The sequence below is a fragment of the Idiotropiscis lumnitzeri genome, chromosome 1, assembly GCF_059441095.1.
Source record: "Idiotropiscis lumnitzeri isolate Australia: NSW breed Sydney's pygmy pipehorse chromosome 1, RoL_Ilum_1.0, whole genome shotgun sequence".
Lineage (NCBI taxonomy): Eukaryota > Metazoa > Chordata > Actinopteri > Syngnathiformes > Syngnathidae > Idiotropiscis > Idiotropiscis lumnitzeri.
In genome coordinates this window covers 5,042,601-5,058,519 of record NC_142391.1, presented here as the reverse complement: position 1 = coordinate 5,058,519, position 15,919 = coordinate 5,042,601, and the positions used below count along the sequence as shown (strand labels likewise).

Sequence of the window (15,919 nt, the reverse complement as noted above, 5' to 3'; positions counted from 1 at the left end):
AACTAAGAAAGTTAGGATCACGAAGCAAAAGATGCCAGGAAAGAAACAAGCAAAAAGCAGAAAAGTGGGTTTAAGCAATGGAAAGTACTAATAATGCGTAAAATAAATAAATAAAAATGAAGGAATGCAGACAAGTAGGATTGCATAAAGAAAAGAAGGAGGTGAGTGAGAAAAAGAAGACACCCACAAAAGATCATTTACTTGTGATCCAATGAAAAATGAGCCAGAGGAGGAGTTTGGGCTGGAGAACGAGCCAGTCTCTTTATTGACAGAAAATAACACGTCTGCCTTGTAACGGTAGGAACACAAAAGCGTTCTTCTTATTATTATTTTGACGCCCTCAAGACAAAAGGCAAACAGAAACCCCAAAAGAAGGCTTGACGTCAAAACACTGGGAAGAAAATGGCAAGTCGCTTTGTGCGCCGTGTCCAAATCAACAACTTGACTTCCTGGTACTGAAAATAAAATGTCAGCGCTCTGAATCATTCGCTCATTCCCTAATCGCTATGTTGCTTTTTCTTTTAGTGGACTACTAAGTGTTAATATTTTTGCACCAGCTTGGTGCCAAGAAGCTATGTCAAAATAAATTAAGGAGGATAAAAAACAAAACAAACAAAAAAAAAAAAAAACGTGCCATGCCGCCATCTTGTCACATCTCGAGGCAATGCTAACCTGTTTTGAGAGAGGCTGTAATCCCACGCAGATTTTTGCTCATTTGTATTAGCGGCCTGCGGTTGGCTGGCAACCAGTTTGGGATGTGCCCCATCAACTGCCTGAAGACGGCTGGGATAGGCTCTCGGACCCTTGTGAGGAAAAGGGGCTTCGGATAAATGGATGAATTAGTTCTTACGCCCACAAATTCAGTTTTTACTCTCCTGCAATTGCCTATGGATGCCACAAGATGGCGTTAAAGGACTACTTTTGTATAAATGTGACGCCTCGACTCACTTGATCATCGAGATACCACCAAATGGTCTAAAACCAATCCTGTTATTTGATGCGCTAAAAAGTCCACTAATGCCGAAGTAATGATTAATGAAAGAGTGAATCAGACCAAAAACAGACTGTCACTTCCTGTCTATTTTTTTTTTTTAAAGTCACATGACCTCCAAACAAAGGTAATGCCGACTGGAAACAAAAGCAGCGGCTATGTTTTGAGCTTCTTCTCAGAGGAGCCGCACTCACCCTCTTCTGATGCCGCATGAGTCCGCTTCTGCGTGGGGACTTTTAGCCTTTCTCCCGTCCTCGTGTCCGCGGCCTCCACAACACCGAGATCGTCCTCGGGCTGTCTGGCAGCGGCAGCGTCTCGGTGGCGGCCATTTGCTGCCGCCTCCCCGTCTCCGTCGTCCGAGATGGGCTCTGTCTTGCCGTGACGTCCCACCGCCGGCTCACTGAGGTCCTCCTGAGTCTCAGGCGACATCACCGGGCTGCCGCACACCAACTCCGAGAGGCTGAGCCGCTGTTTCCCCGCGTCGCGTTCCAACTCCTCCTCCGAGGATGTCAAGTCGTGGACGGAGATGGATGGGTAGCTGCAGGAGTCAACTGCGGAGAACAGCGCTTGCTCGGCGGAGTCGGGCAGCTCGCTGGCGCGCGACGCCACTCGCATGCGTTGTCGCCTCGTCACGTTACGCCGCCGCACGGCGCTGCGCCGCTCCTCGTCCTCGCTGCTGGAGCTGGAGGCGCTTGCCGACGAACTGGAGGCGCCGGCGGGCAGCGAGGGCGAGGTGGACGAAGGGATTGACAAGGTGGCGTAGTCGCGCGGGCTCGGCGAGCGAGGGCGCGGCATCGGGTCCAGCCAGAACTCGCTGTCCGAATCGGAGTCGTCGTTGGCTAAAAAGCTAGATGGCGGTCGGCTGCTCCGTGTCCTGGAGCGCCCCTCGCCGTCCCCTCCTGAGCTGGAATTATCAGAGTCATCTGCTCCAACTTCAGCTCCAGCCGCACCCTCGGCAGCCGCCGCCGCCGTAGTGGCGCGGGTGGCGCGACGGCCACGGGCGCGCAGCTGCATGATAGCGTCCTCGCTCAGGTCCGAGTCCGAATCCGAGCTCCAGCCCTCCAGTTCGCGGCGCACCAGTGAATCGAAGAAGGCCATCATGCGCGGGTCCTCCTGGATGGACTGGCTGACGTAGTCGTGCGACAGGCCGCTTCCGCTATTCAGCACCAGGCTGATGTACTCCTCATGCGTGTACAGGCTGCGGCATGTGTCCTCCACGCAGCCGTCCAGATCGCCCAGGCTGTCAGGCTGCTGGTAAGGACTCCACACCTGATGCACGCACACAACATCATTTGAAGAGAGCCGCATGAGCGATGATGCTGGCATATGTCGCTGCTTTGCAACTTGTAAAAATAACACTTGCTACTTTTTATTAGGATTAGTAGGTCTGCAACTCACTGCTCAATGCCACAAAAAAGCTCCAACGGTAATTATGATTCAGTTCCCGGCTTGGTCTGTACTATGTCAGTAAATATAAATGAATAACATTCGTATTTGATGCCATTTCTCATGTTGCATGGCATTTTTATTTACTTTATAGAATTTTTAAATAATAGAGGGATTTTTTTCTTTTTTTTTTTACTAATTCCACAATATTTTTTTTTTCAATATTTTCGTTTAAATTCTTACTAACTAGATGGTATTTTTGATCATTTAGTAAACATTATTTATTTATAATTTATTTTTATTTAGTGAATGAGTTATTTATTTATTGGCCATTTCACATTATGTATTTTTTTTTTATATGCTGTGGGACCTCAACTTAGGTCTTTCTGCAATTTTTTTTGCTCTAACTTGTAAGTGAAAAATTGAGATTCAAGTGCTAGATTGTGGCAGCGAACTTCAGGGCAAGCAGTAGTTTGGGGAATTCTACAAAAATAAGCGCTAAAGTTTGCAGTTTATTGCCACTCCCAGTTAAGTTTACGGTCAAACTAACCATAAAATGAAGACAATTGCCATTGCTGCATTATCATCTTACAAGCAACGAATATTTTAACGCAAACGGCAGAGTAAAACAACTCAAACGCATATATTCTTAATCGTCTGTGAAGAACAACTAATATTAGTGCCGTACTGATGAGCTAAGAGTGGATATTACTGCAGCTTTCTGGGCAATCGTGAGAGTCAAAGGTTTTCCTTTTTTTTTTTTTTTTTTTTTTAAATACCTTTTGTGGTCAACATGTATTTTTGATCTTTACCAACCTTGATGACTTTTTCCACGCCAGAGGAGCAGATCATGTACGTGTGCGGGTTGAAACGGACTTGGTTGACGATGGAGCGGTGGCCCTTGAGGACCATGAAGGCGCCGTTCACCACGCGACCTCCTGTAAAGCAAAAGGTATGTGCAAAAGACGCCTTCGCTTTCCTGCGTCGGGCGCTGAGATATATTGACAAATAACTCACCCGTTTCAGGGTCCTTGGGGATTTTCCACATGTAGAGGTTAAAGTCATCCGAGCCGGATAGGATGTACTGAGGACACACATAGGGAAAGACGAGTCAGGATATTTAAGCGCAGACAGATGCAAATCGGCCAAGGTAGTTTCAAAATGTTTTTTTTTTATTTATATATGCTCTATTAACTTTATTCAAGTGTGGTTCAATTCTTCCAAAAAGTCAATTTTGGGTAATTGAGCCACGCGTATATCGCCAAAATTTCAAGGATTATTTATTTATTTTTTTTACATAAATGTTTGTTTTTTCCCCCCCTCAAATCCAGAAAGCATTTCCATGTGGTCTAAACACAATTAGCGGCTTCTCTCGCTGCATATTAGCCAGATTAAAAGGTTGCTGCTGTTTTGCAAAAGGAGAGCTTCATGTCAACGCTGCCAGCAAACACGTGGACGATGCGAGGATTGATTTTTTTTTTATGGCACATTTGTCTTCCCGTGAACACAACAGAGTCAAGATGTCACTGTTCTATTAAATCACTTCTCCTTGATTCTTTGGGAGGTTGCGCTGCTGCTAAACATGTGAAGATGTCTTGTTATTTTCCTGGTGTAAACATTGGCCCTGTCTCTGCGTGGGCGTTCTTTTTTTTTTTTTTTTCCCCTCTCTCCGCTCTCTCCCGTCTCCAAGGAGAGAAGCTCTGCGGCGTGTTAAAATGCTAGTCAGGTATGATTGCGCCTGAACTAAAACGTAGCTCAGCTTCCCGCGGGAAAAGTCAGGTCGGAATCTCAGGTCTGTGCAAGGGGAGGAAAGAAAGTGCTTTTTTTTTTGCTTTTTTCTTTTGACCCTGAACATAAAATGTCTACATAAAAGGACAAGTAAAAGCAGACCTGATTCATTCAATTTTCATGTGAAAATGTCATTGATCTAACGTGTGGTTGCTTCAGCTTTGAAGCAATTGCGCCATTGTGAGGTTTCAGCACAACAGCAGCAATAATTCAGGCCTGACACATCTGCTGCCTGAATGGGCTGCTGCAGATACTGACAGAAATAAATTAAAAAGGGTGTGGGATCAAACAACAAAAAAACAAGGTAAAATATATGGAAACACAATTAATTCAGGCCCAACTAGTGTGGTGCCTTCACAGGCTGCGATCGATATTGCACAAAAAAAAACCACACACACAAAAGATTGTGTGAGACTATCCCCCAAAAAAAAGTGCTGGACTTAAAGTAAAACTGAATAAATTGCGAGAGGTCAATTTACTTAGGCCCAAACAATTTGCTACCAAATAGGGCCGCTGCATACGTCACCAAAATAAGATAATTCATTTTAAAAATGGAAAAACATTTGGAAACAACCAGTACAGATTACAACTACTGGTCATTCACGCCCAAATATAGTTTGCTTCCAAAATGTGCTGCTGTTGATCACAAGAAAATGAAAAAGAAATGTTTGGGAAATTAACATTCTAAATGAGTCAAATTTGTAATATTTTTCCAAAAAAAAACAAAACTAGCATTAACTACTACATTTACTCATAAAGTGGCCAGATCAGTTTTTAATTCGGGGGGTCAGGTGTTAATTATAGATTATCTTTTTACTAAAAAAAAATAAACATATATTTCTTAAAGTGAGTTAAAAATCTAAATTGTAAAATAATAAATAAAGAAAACATTTATACACAAACACAATTTTCAACATGCAACTAAAGCTAGATCATTGAAATAATATATGATGCATTTTGATTTGAATAAGAATTGAAGGGGAAATCCCATTTCTTGTTGGGCTTTTGCGGCGACCCACCTGATCGCGGTCGCCGGCGAAGCAGCAGCTTTTCATGGTGCAGTAGTTGAAGTAGCCCTGGTTGTCGAACTGGTAGCTGGGCAGGCGTGAGTGCAGCTCGTAGAGGACAGGCGGCAGGCGGCGGCGCAGCGCCAGGAGCTGCGTGCCCGTGCTGTTGAAGCGCACGCTCATGGCGCTCTGCAGCGACATGCTGCCGCCGTAGCGAAGCAGCGTGCTGAGAACAAAAAAAAAGAGAAAAAAATTCCCTTTGTGTTTGGCTACAAATGTAGTGAAGAGAGACTTTCATTTGGAGTATGGACAGTAATCAAGATTTAGTTCCAATTGAGACATGTAGGTGGCGCTGCTTCACTGCATCACTTTTTCACTTTTCCTGATTTGTTACTGCCACACTGTGCCAAAGTCCTAATTCCAAGATGCCAAAACATCCAAGAAAGTGAGGTTCAGAGGTTGACAGAAAACTCAGAAACTAAGTAGCGCTTGGCTGCCAGTGTTCCTGCATGTTCGTATTTGTGAAGATTATTTATTATCACCTTTCGTAGTGATTCATTTGATTGAGATTTGCACTTGGAAAACTGTTACACTGAAATTTTTTTTATTAGGGACGTTCAAACCACAATTTTTGGCACAGAGTCAAAGTCTTGGATTTGAAGTATCTGCCGACCCGATACGTGGGCAATACATTAAGTGCAATTGTTCATTTCGCTTTGTTGCTCCAAACAAAATTGCTGTTCTGCTGCAGTGGTCAGGAGATCGTCTACAGGCAGATGTGCTGGTGTGTGTTTGGAATATTTTGGGCCACTTTTTGGCCTTTAAGAAATTCAGAAAATAAAGAAAAGTGTTTTTTTCTTTTTTCTTGTCCGATAAACTGAAAATCACATGATTGGCCCCATTATCACGTGACATCCCTCGTTGGTATATAACCCTAGTTTTGTTTGTTTTCTTAAGGCAACCCAGACGATACTAACCAGGATCCTAACCGTGAACCTCAAGATGATGATAATAAGACAGGATAATTAGAGTCCAAAATCATTATATCAGGCAAAAACCTCAAATGTGAGCAAAATCCCGAAAAACAAATTAAGTCCACCACATTGTATTGCAACTATCAAGCCTTAAAATCACTCTTCTGGAAAATGACAAAAATAGAGTTGGCTCGCCCGAATTTTGTGACTTAGACAATTATTGTTAGGTTAATGACGACTCTGATGACATCGCTCATTGCAGTGTTGCAGGAAAACTGTCATCTGACAAGTTTGAAATAGACACACAGTGCCCCCTGGTGGATACTTCGTGAGGTACAATTTCCTATCACCCATCTGTCTGTCTTTCACAGTCTCCACTGAGCCAAGGCACGAAGCCTACCACCCAACAACAATTTAATAATTTGTTCTTCAAACAAAAGGGGAAGACTTCCTGTTCAATTTCTGGCATCAATCCTTGAGATTATTCCGTGCATCCTGGTATGAGACGTGTCTGCCTAATTTTGTGTCAATAGGTGAAACTGGTGATTTTTTTTCTACCATCCAAGAGATGTTACTGAGTGAGTTTTCAGGCACAGCGCTCGAACCTGCGTGGCTTGCGGATGTCCCACAGCCCGACACCTTCCTTGGAGTTGGCCGTGGCCAGCAGTCGGGGCTCCACCGGGTTGAACATCACGCTGTGAAAGGCCGACGGGTAATTGGCCAGACAGAACGGTTCTAGAGAGAAATGACATTAAAATAAAAGTCGTAGGCTCGATTGCCTAGACGGCCGCGGCTGGTAAATCACGCGCTACCTCCATGCGGCGGCTCTCGGGTGTCCCAGATGAGGACACGGCCGTCGTCCGACGAGCTGGCGAAGACGTTGTCGTTTACCGGGCTGACCGAGAGGCTGTACACGGCGTCGATGTGCAAGAACACGTTGAGCGTCTCCCGCCTGGAACGGCGACAATGAACCATCGTTGGTTTTCCTGATGAGCTAACGGGCGAAATGCTAACGGTACGTACCGCTCCACGTCGTGAAGAATCACCTGCTCGTCGTTTCCTGTTGCAAAGCAAAGTCACAGAAATGTCATCCGTGCTGTCACATCAATGTTGAGTGCGGATACAGAAAAAGTGAATATATGGCCCGGGATTCCAAAGCCGAAACTCAGAGCACATAAGGCAGAAAACTACCAGGTCAACTTCCCCCCTTCAAACAGTTACTACGGCACGAGGAAACAAAGTCCAAAAAACTGTGAAAATGCAACGTTGTGCATTACCTCCAGAAAAGACCTTCTTGTTGCTGCTGTCAAAGGCAAGACAGAAAATGTTGGACAAATGCTCTCCTTTCAGCTTGAGTGGCTTGGAGCGAGCGTGGAGGGCTTCTTCCATGTGCCACAAGAGCACCCGGCGGTCGTCTCCACCTGTGGACAACAAACAACAACTAAATGATGCAGCAGATTCAAACAAGCAATATATTTCCCATTCATTATTTTAGAGAATTATTTAATGTTGTTCCCAAGATTTGTGGTGAAATTTCTCAGTCTAATCTGAAAACTTTTTTTTTTTTCCCCAAGAGCGCATGATTTGGATCAAAACAGATTAGCGCAGACATTATTGACAGAAAGTAATAAAAATTATTGAGCAGCAGAATGTGCCCCCATGCTGCCCTGATCTGATTTAACTAAAGGATATGAATCAGTACTTCCTCTTTTACTGGTCTTTTTTTTTACACAAGTATCAGTACTTCTACTTAAGTACCGTTGTCACCTCTGTAAATTACATAGTTTTAAAGTCAATACTTACGGAGAGAAATTCCTTGTGTGTTTTACATACATAAAGATGATTCTGATTGTTCTATATTAATTTTGGCTGAAGAAGTGAAATCACTACTTTCATTCTTAATGTGCACAAGTATCAGTACTTCCACTTAGTAGATTGTGAGTACATTTCCCACCTATATAAATAATGTACTTTGTAAAGGAGTTGAATACTTCTACTTAAACTAGTCTCTCTTTTTTTTAAAAGATATTTGTTCTGATACTTAGATATTGTATTATGGACCAAGTGGGAGTTCTGTCTCTCTGTAAATAAGATAACAAAGTTCATACTCGTTACTCTTTTTTCTTTACTTCTACTTAAATACAGGAGTTGAATCAGAACTTCTACTTTATAAACGAGTAAACAAGCATACACGATTCACCAACAAGGCATGGCTGTCATGCTACCGGGAGGCCCACACGACTATTTTTAGCCACGTCAAAACATTGTTATGCCTGTGAAAATAGAATGGCAAGTGGGCGCCTACGTGAGCACTGTGAGGCGGCATGAAGAGCTTCACCCGCCCGGGGTGACGTACCAGCCACCGCCCGGGAGCTTTGGAAGAGGAACGCCAATGTTTTGACGTTACAAAAGCTAAGCTAACGAACACACGTCGGAAAGCTGAGGATGCGACGTAGCTTGTTGGCTTAAGCTAACTAGCACCCGTTCCTTAGCATGTTAGCAAAGTTAGCACGGGGGTGGGTGGGTTACCCACCAGACACCAGCCACTCGCCGCCGTTGTTGGAGAACTCGATGGCGTTGACGCAGCCGAAGTGTCCCAGCATGTCCTTCTTGTACAGGCTGGTGCAGCCGGCAAGCCTGCGCCGCTGGAACTCGTCTTTCATCAGCGACTGCCCCGTCAACCCGCGGCGGGACAGAAAGCCCACAGACGAGCGCATACCGCAGCCCTTCAGCTCTTTCATGGCGGCGGCGGCGGCGGCGGTGGTGGTGGTTGGTGGTGAGTGACTAGCAGGCTCCGTGCTCACTGCTCATCTGCTGGCCGACTTGTGACGCCCGTAGACCGGACTGCGGTCGAGAAAGCCTCCATCCGAAAAGACGAAATCAAACCAGCCGCCCCCTAATTTCTTTCATACGAAGCATTACGGTAATAAGTCGCTGGCGAACGGCGGGAAACGCTTTCAGAATAAAAGCGTGTTACTACGCTAACCCGGACGCCAATGCTGCGGTTTAGAAATAGTTGAAAATGAGCACTCTGTTAAACGCAGCCAGTGCACTTCTGAGAGGATGTAGAATGGTTCATTAGAATTTGGAGAGGCATTAAAATTTTGTTTTTGAAATGTAAAAAAAGGACACTATATCACCGCAACAGGTCCCTTCCATATCTGATGCTTCATGTCAAAATAAAAGTACCTTCAAGTCATTACCTCTTATTGACTGCGATTGCCTGTCAGGGTAAACATCATCATCAACAGTCCCATCAGAATGTGAAATTTAAATTGTATTATGCCACATCTTCAGTGCATTTATGTTTTTAATATACTTATACGTTTTTATTGTTCATTTAAACATTATAATTTGTTATTATGAATAATGTATAGTTCTAGATTTTTTTAAATTACATCTCTTGTATTTAATGGGTCATGTGTATTTTTTTTCAAATTTGTTTCACGAAGTTTTTATCATGAATGAATAATTTTATTATTTTCATTGAATTGTTTTATTTTTAGTAGACTACGCAGATCTGATCAGCTTGATCAGATAGGCAGGTTGTTTTTTATTTTGTGCAAAATAAATAGCCATAAGAAAGATGCTGGGATTTCAATACATTGCATTTTCATATGAATGTTTTAAAGTAGTAAATGAAACGACGCAAGCATGATTTAGTGTGTGGAGTCGTTTTATTACACACAGGTTTGGGGGGGGGATGACAGTTCCACCCTTACGATAAAAAAAAAAATCAAACAAGCAAATGTTTAGTGTTTTTAAACGGCGTATTAGTGCACATGTACAATCATGCAGTGCATCGAGTTGTCCTACAAGCACAATCAGCACCGGGATGTTTTGACTGGGAACTTGATGAAGTAAATGTAGGCACTTATCAAGAATCTGGCGAACAAAGTTTATGACCAAACTGCTATGACACGTGACAGTCCACTCAAATGTTTTTGGTTCATGACACACGATGGCCTAACATGACAATGTAGTTGCTGCGATACATATTACGTCCACGCAATGACGTTTTCTATATAACGAAATCCAGTCAACACACACACACGCGCGCACGCACACGCACACACACGCACACAAAAACACTCATGTTTCAAAGTGACATCTGCAGGAGTGTCAAAGTTGCAAATGAATAAGAAATCCTGCTTTTAACTTTTGTACTTTTAGCTTGCGTTGTGCTATTTCTTGTGTTAGACTATTTTGCTTGATAAGGAGACATTTTGTGCATTTTCTTACAATTTTAAAACAGTTTCCAGTTGTCTTAATAACAAGACTTCTGACCAAGACCGGGTCTAGACAGGCATGTATGAGGGGCGGGGGGTATCCAGAAATCTTGATCAAGTTTGGGACACGTCTGCTGAAAGTTTTGCAGGAGAAGTGAAAATAGGATTGTAAAAATAGCCTGATTGCAGAATTTGGGTGAATTTGGCAGAGCTTTTTTTTTTTTAGGGGTCTGAACTCGCAGATTATTTGTGCTCAGTCTGTGAGTAACACAGTGTTTCTCAATTATTTTGTGTTACGCTCCCCCCCCTCCTAGCAAGAAGAAAAAAATTGTGCCCCCACCCACTCTCCGCCTCAACAACAAATAATAGCATTTTTGTTGCAAAACAAACCTACACCGTAGAGTTAATACTCGCTGCGCACAATTGGCAAGGCGAGCGCCACTGCCAACTACTGGAGTGGAGTTGCAATTACACTTCATTGGAGTACGGTGGGAAAAAAGCATATTCCACAGGGTCATACAAACTGCTATTTAGAAACGTGACACTGGCTCATTTGCATACTAAAGTGTGATTGGAAGTTGTTTCTCCACTCGCTGCAGACAGCATCAGGCGGATACTCTGAGGAAAGCGGAGATGAGAAACAACTTGCTGGATTTTATATTTGAGGGGGCAAGCAGGACATTAAGGCAGTAAGAAGTGAAATAAAAACAAATCTAATATATTTTGGGGCATTTATTATTTTGGGGGGCGGGGGCTTAACATTTATTTGAGGTGGCCAGGCCCCATCTTGCCCCTGCCTACACCCGGCCCTGACTGGAACATTATTTTATTTGATTTTTTTGTCGGGCCCATGGGTCACCCCGATTTCGTTGCAATAAAAACCAAGATGTTGGATTGCCAAATTGTGACATCACAGCGGGGAAACATTCGGTCTAGAAATTGCCAGATAATTCAAGATTATTTCGGTGTTTGATTTTACATTTGATTTGTTGGCAAGCACTCCGCAGACCTAAGCATTTGTAAAAGCCCGTTTTCTATAATATGTCTCCTTACTTCTAATGATATCTACTATTGCACGTGCCATCCAACATTTCCCGGCTTAGAAATACTTTCAAAATCTCCTATTCAAAATCTTTTTTTTTTCAAATATATATCCTTCATTCTTGTGTGTGGTGTGCTTTTAGTACCGTGGCGTCCGTTTTGGACGCGAAATTAGCATTTTGCTCAAGTGTTATGCATCTAAAAAGGACAATAATAAAGAATAGGGGAAGGTTGTAACATGGATTAAAAAAAAAAAAAAAGACGACACACATGACATAATAAAGTCGGGTTGGCACAGGGGAAAGGAGGGCGCAGGTTTTTAGTAGGGGCCTTTGGCGTGGCCGAAGATGGCGATGGGGAAATGTTTGACGTGCGACGACCACTGCGCCGCCAGCTGGAAAAACTTGACGTCGTTCCACTCCACGCCGTCGATCGACACTGACCCACAAACAAACACGGCACCGATCATTCAAATGGCAAGACACCAAATAATGAAGAAAGGAAAATAATCAATTGAAAAAAAAAATCTACCTAAATTAAGTGAGGTGGTCTATGAAAATAAATAATAAAATACACTTAACGGAAATAAATTTAACAAAAATTAAGAAAATAATAATTAAAGTAAACCAAATAAAATGACATTAAATAAAGTATCTTTGATATACAAGTTTGAAAAAAAATGGGGCAATTTAAATATCCTTAATCCAAAAAATAAATATGAATTAAATAAACCATAGTAAATAGAAAAATTTAAAAATTCTTCAATAAAAAAAATCTTTAAAATAAAACTGGGCAATAGTATCCTTAATTAAAACATTAAATAACACTAAATTAGATTCAAACAATGACACAAAATCATAAAAAATAACATAACATCAAAATAAAATGATTTAGATGAAGTCATCTTAAAATAAAAAACAAAATAAAATAAATAATCTAGATCGGATAGTTAAAGTGAAAAAAAATTTTTTTTAAATGTGTGTAATAATAAAATAATGAAGTGCCTTTAAAAAATATAAAACAATCACATGTATTTGAAATTAATGGCTCAAGTAAAAAATCAAAGAAAAAGAAAATTAAGTAACACTACAAATATGATGGAATAAAATATAAAAAATCCCAAATGAAATTAAATTTTATTAAATGGGACGAATGACCTTCAAAATAAAATAAAATAAAATAAAATAAAATCAGTGACACTGTGACAAAAATGAATTTACATAAATGTGGAATAGTTTGACAACTTGATTAATTCTAAGATATTTATTAGTTCTCGTGTTTCACTGAATGACGCAAGCGTGATTGTTACCTGTCAACATGTTGTGCTGGTGTTTGGCGGTGCAAATGAGGCGACTGATGCCCTCGATCACCTGACTCTTGGACTCCACCTCCTTATCTTTGCTCTTCTTTGGCAGGAACATCACTGCAACACCGCAACGCGACTTAGTTTTCTTTCTTTCTCTGACTTTTTTTTTCCTTTGCTCTTGAATAACCATAAAAAGTTGATGTCTGACACTTGGGACACGTGACTCTTTTTTTTTTTTCTTTCTACTATAATTGATCAGGCATGCTGGCCTTTACCCTTCTTGTTCTTCTCCTTGGTCACCACCGTCATGGACATGGTGGGCAGGGTGCCGGGCTCGGCGCCCCCTGTGGGCAGCCGGCTGACCTGCAGCGAGCGGAAATTGCACTTGAGCGTATTCTTGGCGGCGGAGGACGAGGAGGAGTCGCGCTTCTCCAAGTCCTTCTTCCTGTCAGCCACCCAGTAGTCCACCTGAAGACCCATCAGCTCCGTCTGACCTCCGGAACTGGGTGAAGTGAGCACATGTGACATCATCACTCACGTTAAGCTCAACTAATGGGAAGAAGAACGAAAAAGCGCCTGTTGTGCGTGCATCATACGCACCTGTACACGCAGAAACTCGTGTTGACGGACGGCGAGGAGGGCGGCGTGGGCGACGCCTCTTTGAGCGCCGGCGATGCTTGAGGTGGCGTGGCGAGCACGAGCGAGGAGCCGGCGGGCGCCGCGTCGTCTGAGTCGCCTGTAGGGGGCGAAAAGTAACGGCAGACTCAGGCTTTAGGATTCAGGATTTAGAACAGGGGGTTAAGTCAAGTCAAGTCAATTTTATTTGTATAGCCCTTAATCACAGACAGTCTCAAAGGGCTTTACATAACCACAATCGACATCCCCGATCTTAACCCCCAGGAGGGCAAGGAAAAACTCAAAAAACCTCATTAGGGGAAAAGTGAGAAACCTTGAGAAGGGACCACAGATGAGGGAATCCCCCTTCCAGGATGACCAGGCTGCAATGGATGCCAACTTGGGCAACATTTGACACATACAATGATGCTATGCAATAATAGATGAGATAATGTTCTAAAATTTGACAGAGGGGCCGGACCAGGAGCAGATGAATGGAGTGTTTTGGTAACCTCACCTCATCAGAGAAAAAAAAAAACATTTAATTTTAAATGAAAATGGACAAAAGCACGACAACAAAATAGGTTTGACACACCAGAGTATTTAGAAAATAAAACACGAACAAGGTTTATTCAATTAATTTTTTTCAAGTTGGGTGGGCCGGATTGAAACATTTAACGGGCCGCATGTGGCCCCCGAGCCGTAGTTTGCCCACACCTTATTTAGAAAGCACATTTCTTACACATAGGGCAAGTCAATGTGCTTCGCACAACATCGAAACACATTCAGAAACAAATGTGAAGACTTTTGCAGAGCAAAGAGAACAAAAGTCGCTTATCAAAAAAAAGACATGGACAACATTTCAGCACATTTGTAACCAAAAGATTTCAAAATGTTTTATTGCTTTGAACTTATTTCATTGGTGTGTAACAGCTAAATGCCACTTCACCATGTATGCTTTGAAACTTGGGCTCCACGAAGAGCTTCAGTGGAGAATTTACCCGACTATTCACCACTCAAAACCATCGCGATCATGTTCCGATTAAAGTAGGGCTGAACTATTCAAAAAAAAAAAAAAGAGAATCTAATTGCAATCGTCCCCTATGGTGATTTGTTTAAAGCCCAAAAAAACTTGCCTGCCGTTGCCGACGTTTGCTCCACTATTCCCACTTGAACCATCTGCAGGATTGAAAGGATGACGTAGAAAGAAGTCGTCAGTGCCCGAACTGACACATCAATGCTCCATGAGACAAGGAGACGTTACTCACGCCAACGAACGGGATGAATTTCTGACACGAGTCCTCATCGGGGCTGCAGTGAAAACATCCAAATTAGAGCACAGGATCACTTAATTTTTTTGAATTTTTTTTTTTTATAGATTTCAATCTACTGCAAGAAAGAATCTCTAAAAGCAAAAGCAAGGGGGAGAGCCATCTTAGGTTAGTTACGAACTTCAATTTCACATCCGGGTCACAACATTAGGTACGTCATCTAATAACATTGTAAAACTTTTACTAAATATTAGGGCCCAAGATTGATCAAACACAATATAATAAAATAAAAATGACATTTTCTTAATAGAAGAACTTAAGTCATTCACACTACATAGAAGTTATTTGAATTATATATTCGACGATTAATCAAAATTTTTCTACCAAATATCGTAATCTGCATTAAAAAAAAAAATCCTTATCATTCGGGCCCTAATAATTAGTTTCACTTTACAGGGACTTTAAATCACCTTCCTGCAAATGGACAAAAGCGGAATTAGCCCACTGTCGTTCCCAGTAGCTAAAATCACGTCAACGTGCCAAACGAAGCGCCATTCAAAATAAAAACATCCAACGGTGCTTCAAAATTTTTTATCGGATTTGATTCCGCTCTTGTCATCGGATCTCATTCCGCTACCTAATATTATGACCCGATGAGCGCTTTTTAACATGCTGCGCCAATCAATGAGGAGTCACGTGACCTCCTCCAAGCAAGGCGTGCGGCCAAACACGAGAGGGAAAGCGCACAAATCCGAAATACGATATGAAGCAAGAACCTCTCTACGCGATTTATTCTACGACATCTACTGCGATCACGTAATGTGCTATTTTCCTACGCGGCTGGCGGGAAAATAGCCGTGACGTCAAAAAGAGGAAGGGAGAGGTGAGAGGTTGTTGCTCTTGCCTTGAGGACACCTGCCATCGCCCCCCCAGGGAAGAAACTGACAGGCTACACAAGAGGAGGAGGGGGGGGGCACAGAAGAAGTAGAAGAACACAAGCTGAATGGACAGGCCACGGTTGCCTAGCAACAAGATGCACCGTGATATGGTTCATTGGTTAAAGATGCACATGCAAAATGGAAGGTTTGTAATTGAGATGGGCGGGAAAAACCAAAAAGAATTATGATGGGTTCAAAATGACGACAGGTAACGTTTGTCATTTCAAGTCTATTAAAATTAATAATTTCATCAGAACTACTTTGAACTATGACCGGAATGAATTGAGTTTACATTTTATGAGCATATATTACAAGTCACTTCCGTATTTTTTTTCCTTCTAATGTATGACCTTATTATATTTGTTACGAAAAT

General features: G+C 42.3%; 2 protein-coding genes across 5 annotated transcripts in view; both read right to left on the bottom strand.

Annotated features, from left to right (window-relative positions):
- Positions 1-231: 231 nt before the first annotated feature.
- On the bottom strand, positions 232-8,924 carry dcaf5 (ddb1 and cul4 associated factor 5). The gene is made up of 9 exons (XM_088312358.1): positions 8,680-8,924; positions 7,424-7,567; positions 7,170-7,206; positions 6,959-7,098; positions 6,752-6,881; positions 5,185-5,398; positions 3,395-3,461; positions 3,194-3,315; positions 232-2,260 (listed from the first exon to the last, which is right to left on the bottom strand). The coding sequence occupies exons 1-9, from the start codon at positions 8,885-8,887 to the stop codon at positions 1,148-1,150; spliced, it is 2,175 nt and encodes a 724-aa protein (XP_088168484.1). The 5' UTR covers positions 8,888-8,924; the 3' UTR covers positions 232-1,147.
- Positions 8,925-11,661: 2,737 nt separating this feature from the next.
- Positions 11,662-15,919, bottom strand: part of pacs2 (phosphofurin acidic cluster sorting protein 2) — a 30,976-nt gene continuing 26,718 nt past the window's right edge. For 2 of the 4 annotated variants that reach the window (XM_088312330.1, XM_088312324.1), the window contains exons 20-26: positions 15,513-15,557; positions 14,606-14,648; positions 14,474-14,516; positions 13,323-13,458; positions 12,998-13,224; positions 12,726-12,839; positions 11,662-11,854 (exon numbers count right to left, since the gene is read on the bottom strand). In XM_088312330.1, the coding sequence (XP_088168456.1) occupies positions 11,736-11,854; positions 12,726-12,839; positions 12,998-13,224; positions 13,323-13,458; positions 14,474-14,516; positions 14,606-14,648; positions 15,513-15,557 (727 nt within the window). In that variant the 3' untranslated portion in view covers positions 11,662-11,735. The remainder of the gene's footprint in view (positions 11,855-12,725; positions 12,840-12,997; positions 13,225-13,322; positions 13,459-14,473; positions 14,517-14,605; positions 14,649-15,512; positions 15,558-15,919) is intronic. The other 2 variants (XM_088312343.1, XM_088312338.1) reach the window with 1 other exon arrangement.

Excerpts from the sequence above, each read along its gene's own strand:
- dcaf5 (XM_088312358.1), bottom strand. The coding sequence starts at position 8,887 with ATGAAAGAGCTGAAGGGCTGCGGTATGCGCTCGTCTGTGGGCTTTCTG. Across the intron at positions 6,882-6,958 it reads CCGAGAGCCGCCGCATGGAG|AACCGTTCTGTCTGGCCAAT; the intron begins GTAGCGCGTGAT and ends ATTTCTCTCTAG. Across the intron at positions 3,316-3,394 it reads CCCCAAGGACCCTGAAACGG|GAGGTCGCGTGGTGAACGGC; the intron begins GTGAGTTATTTG and ends TTTGCTTTACAG.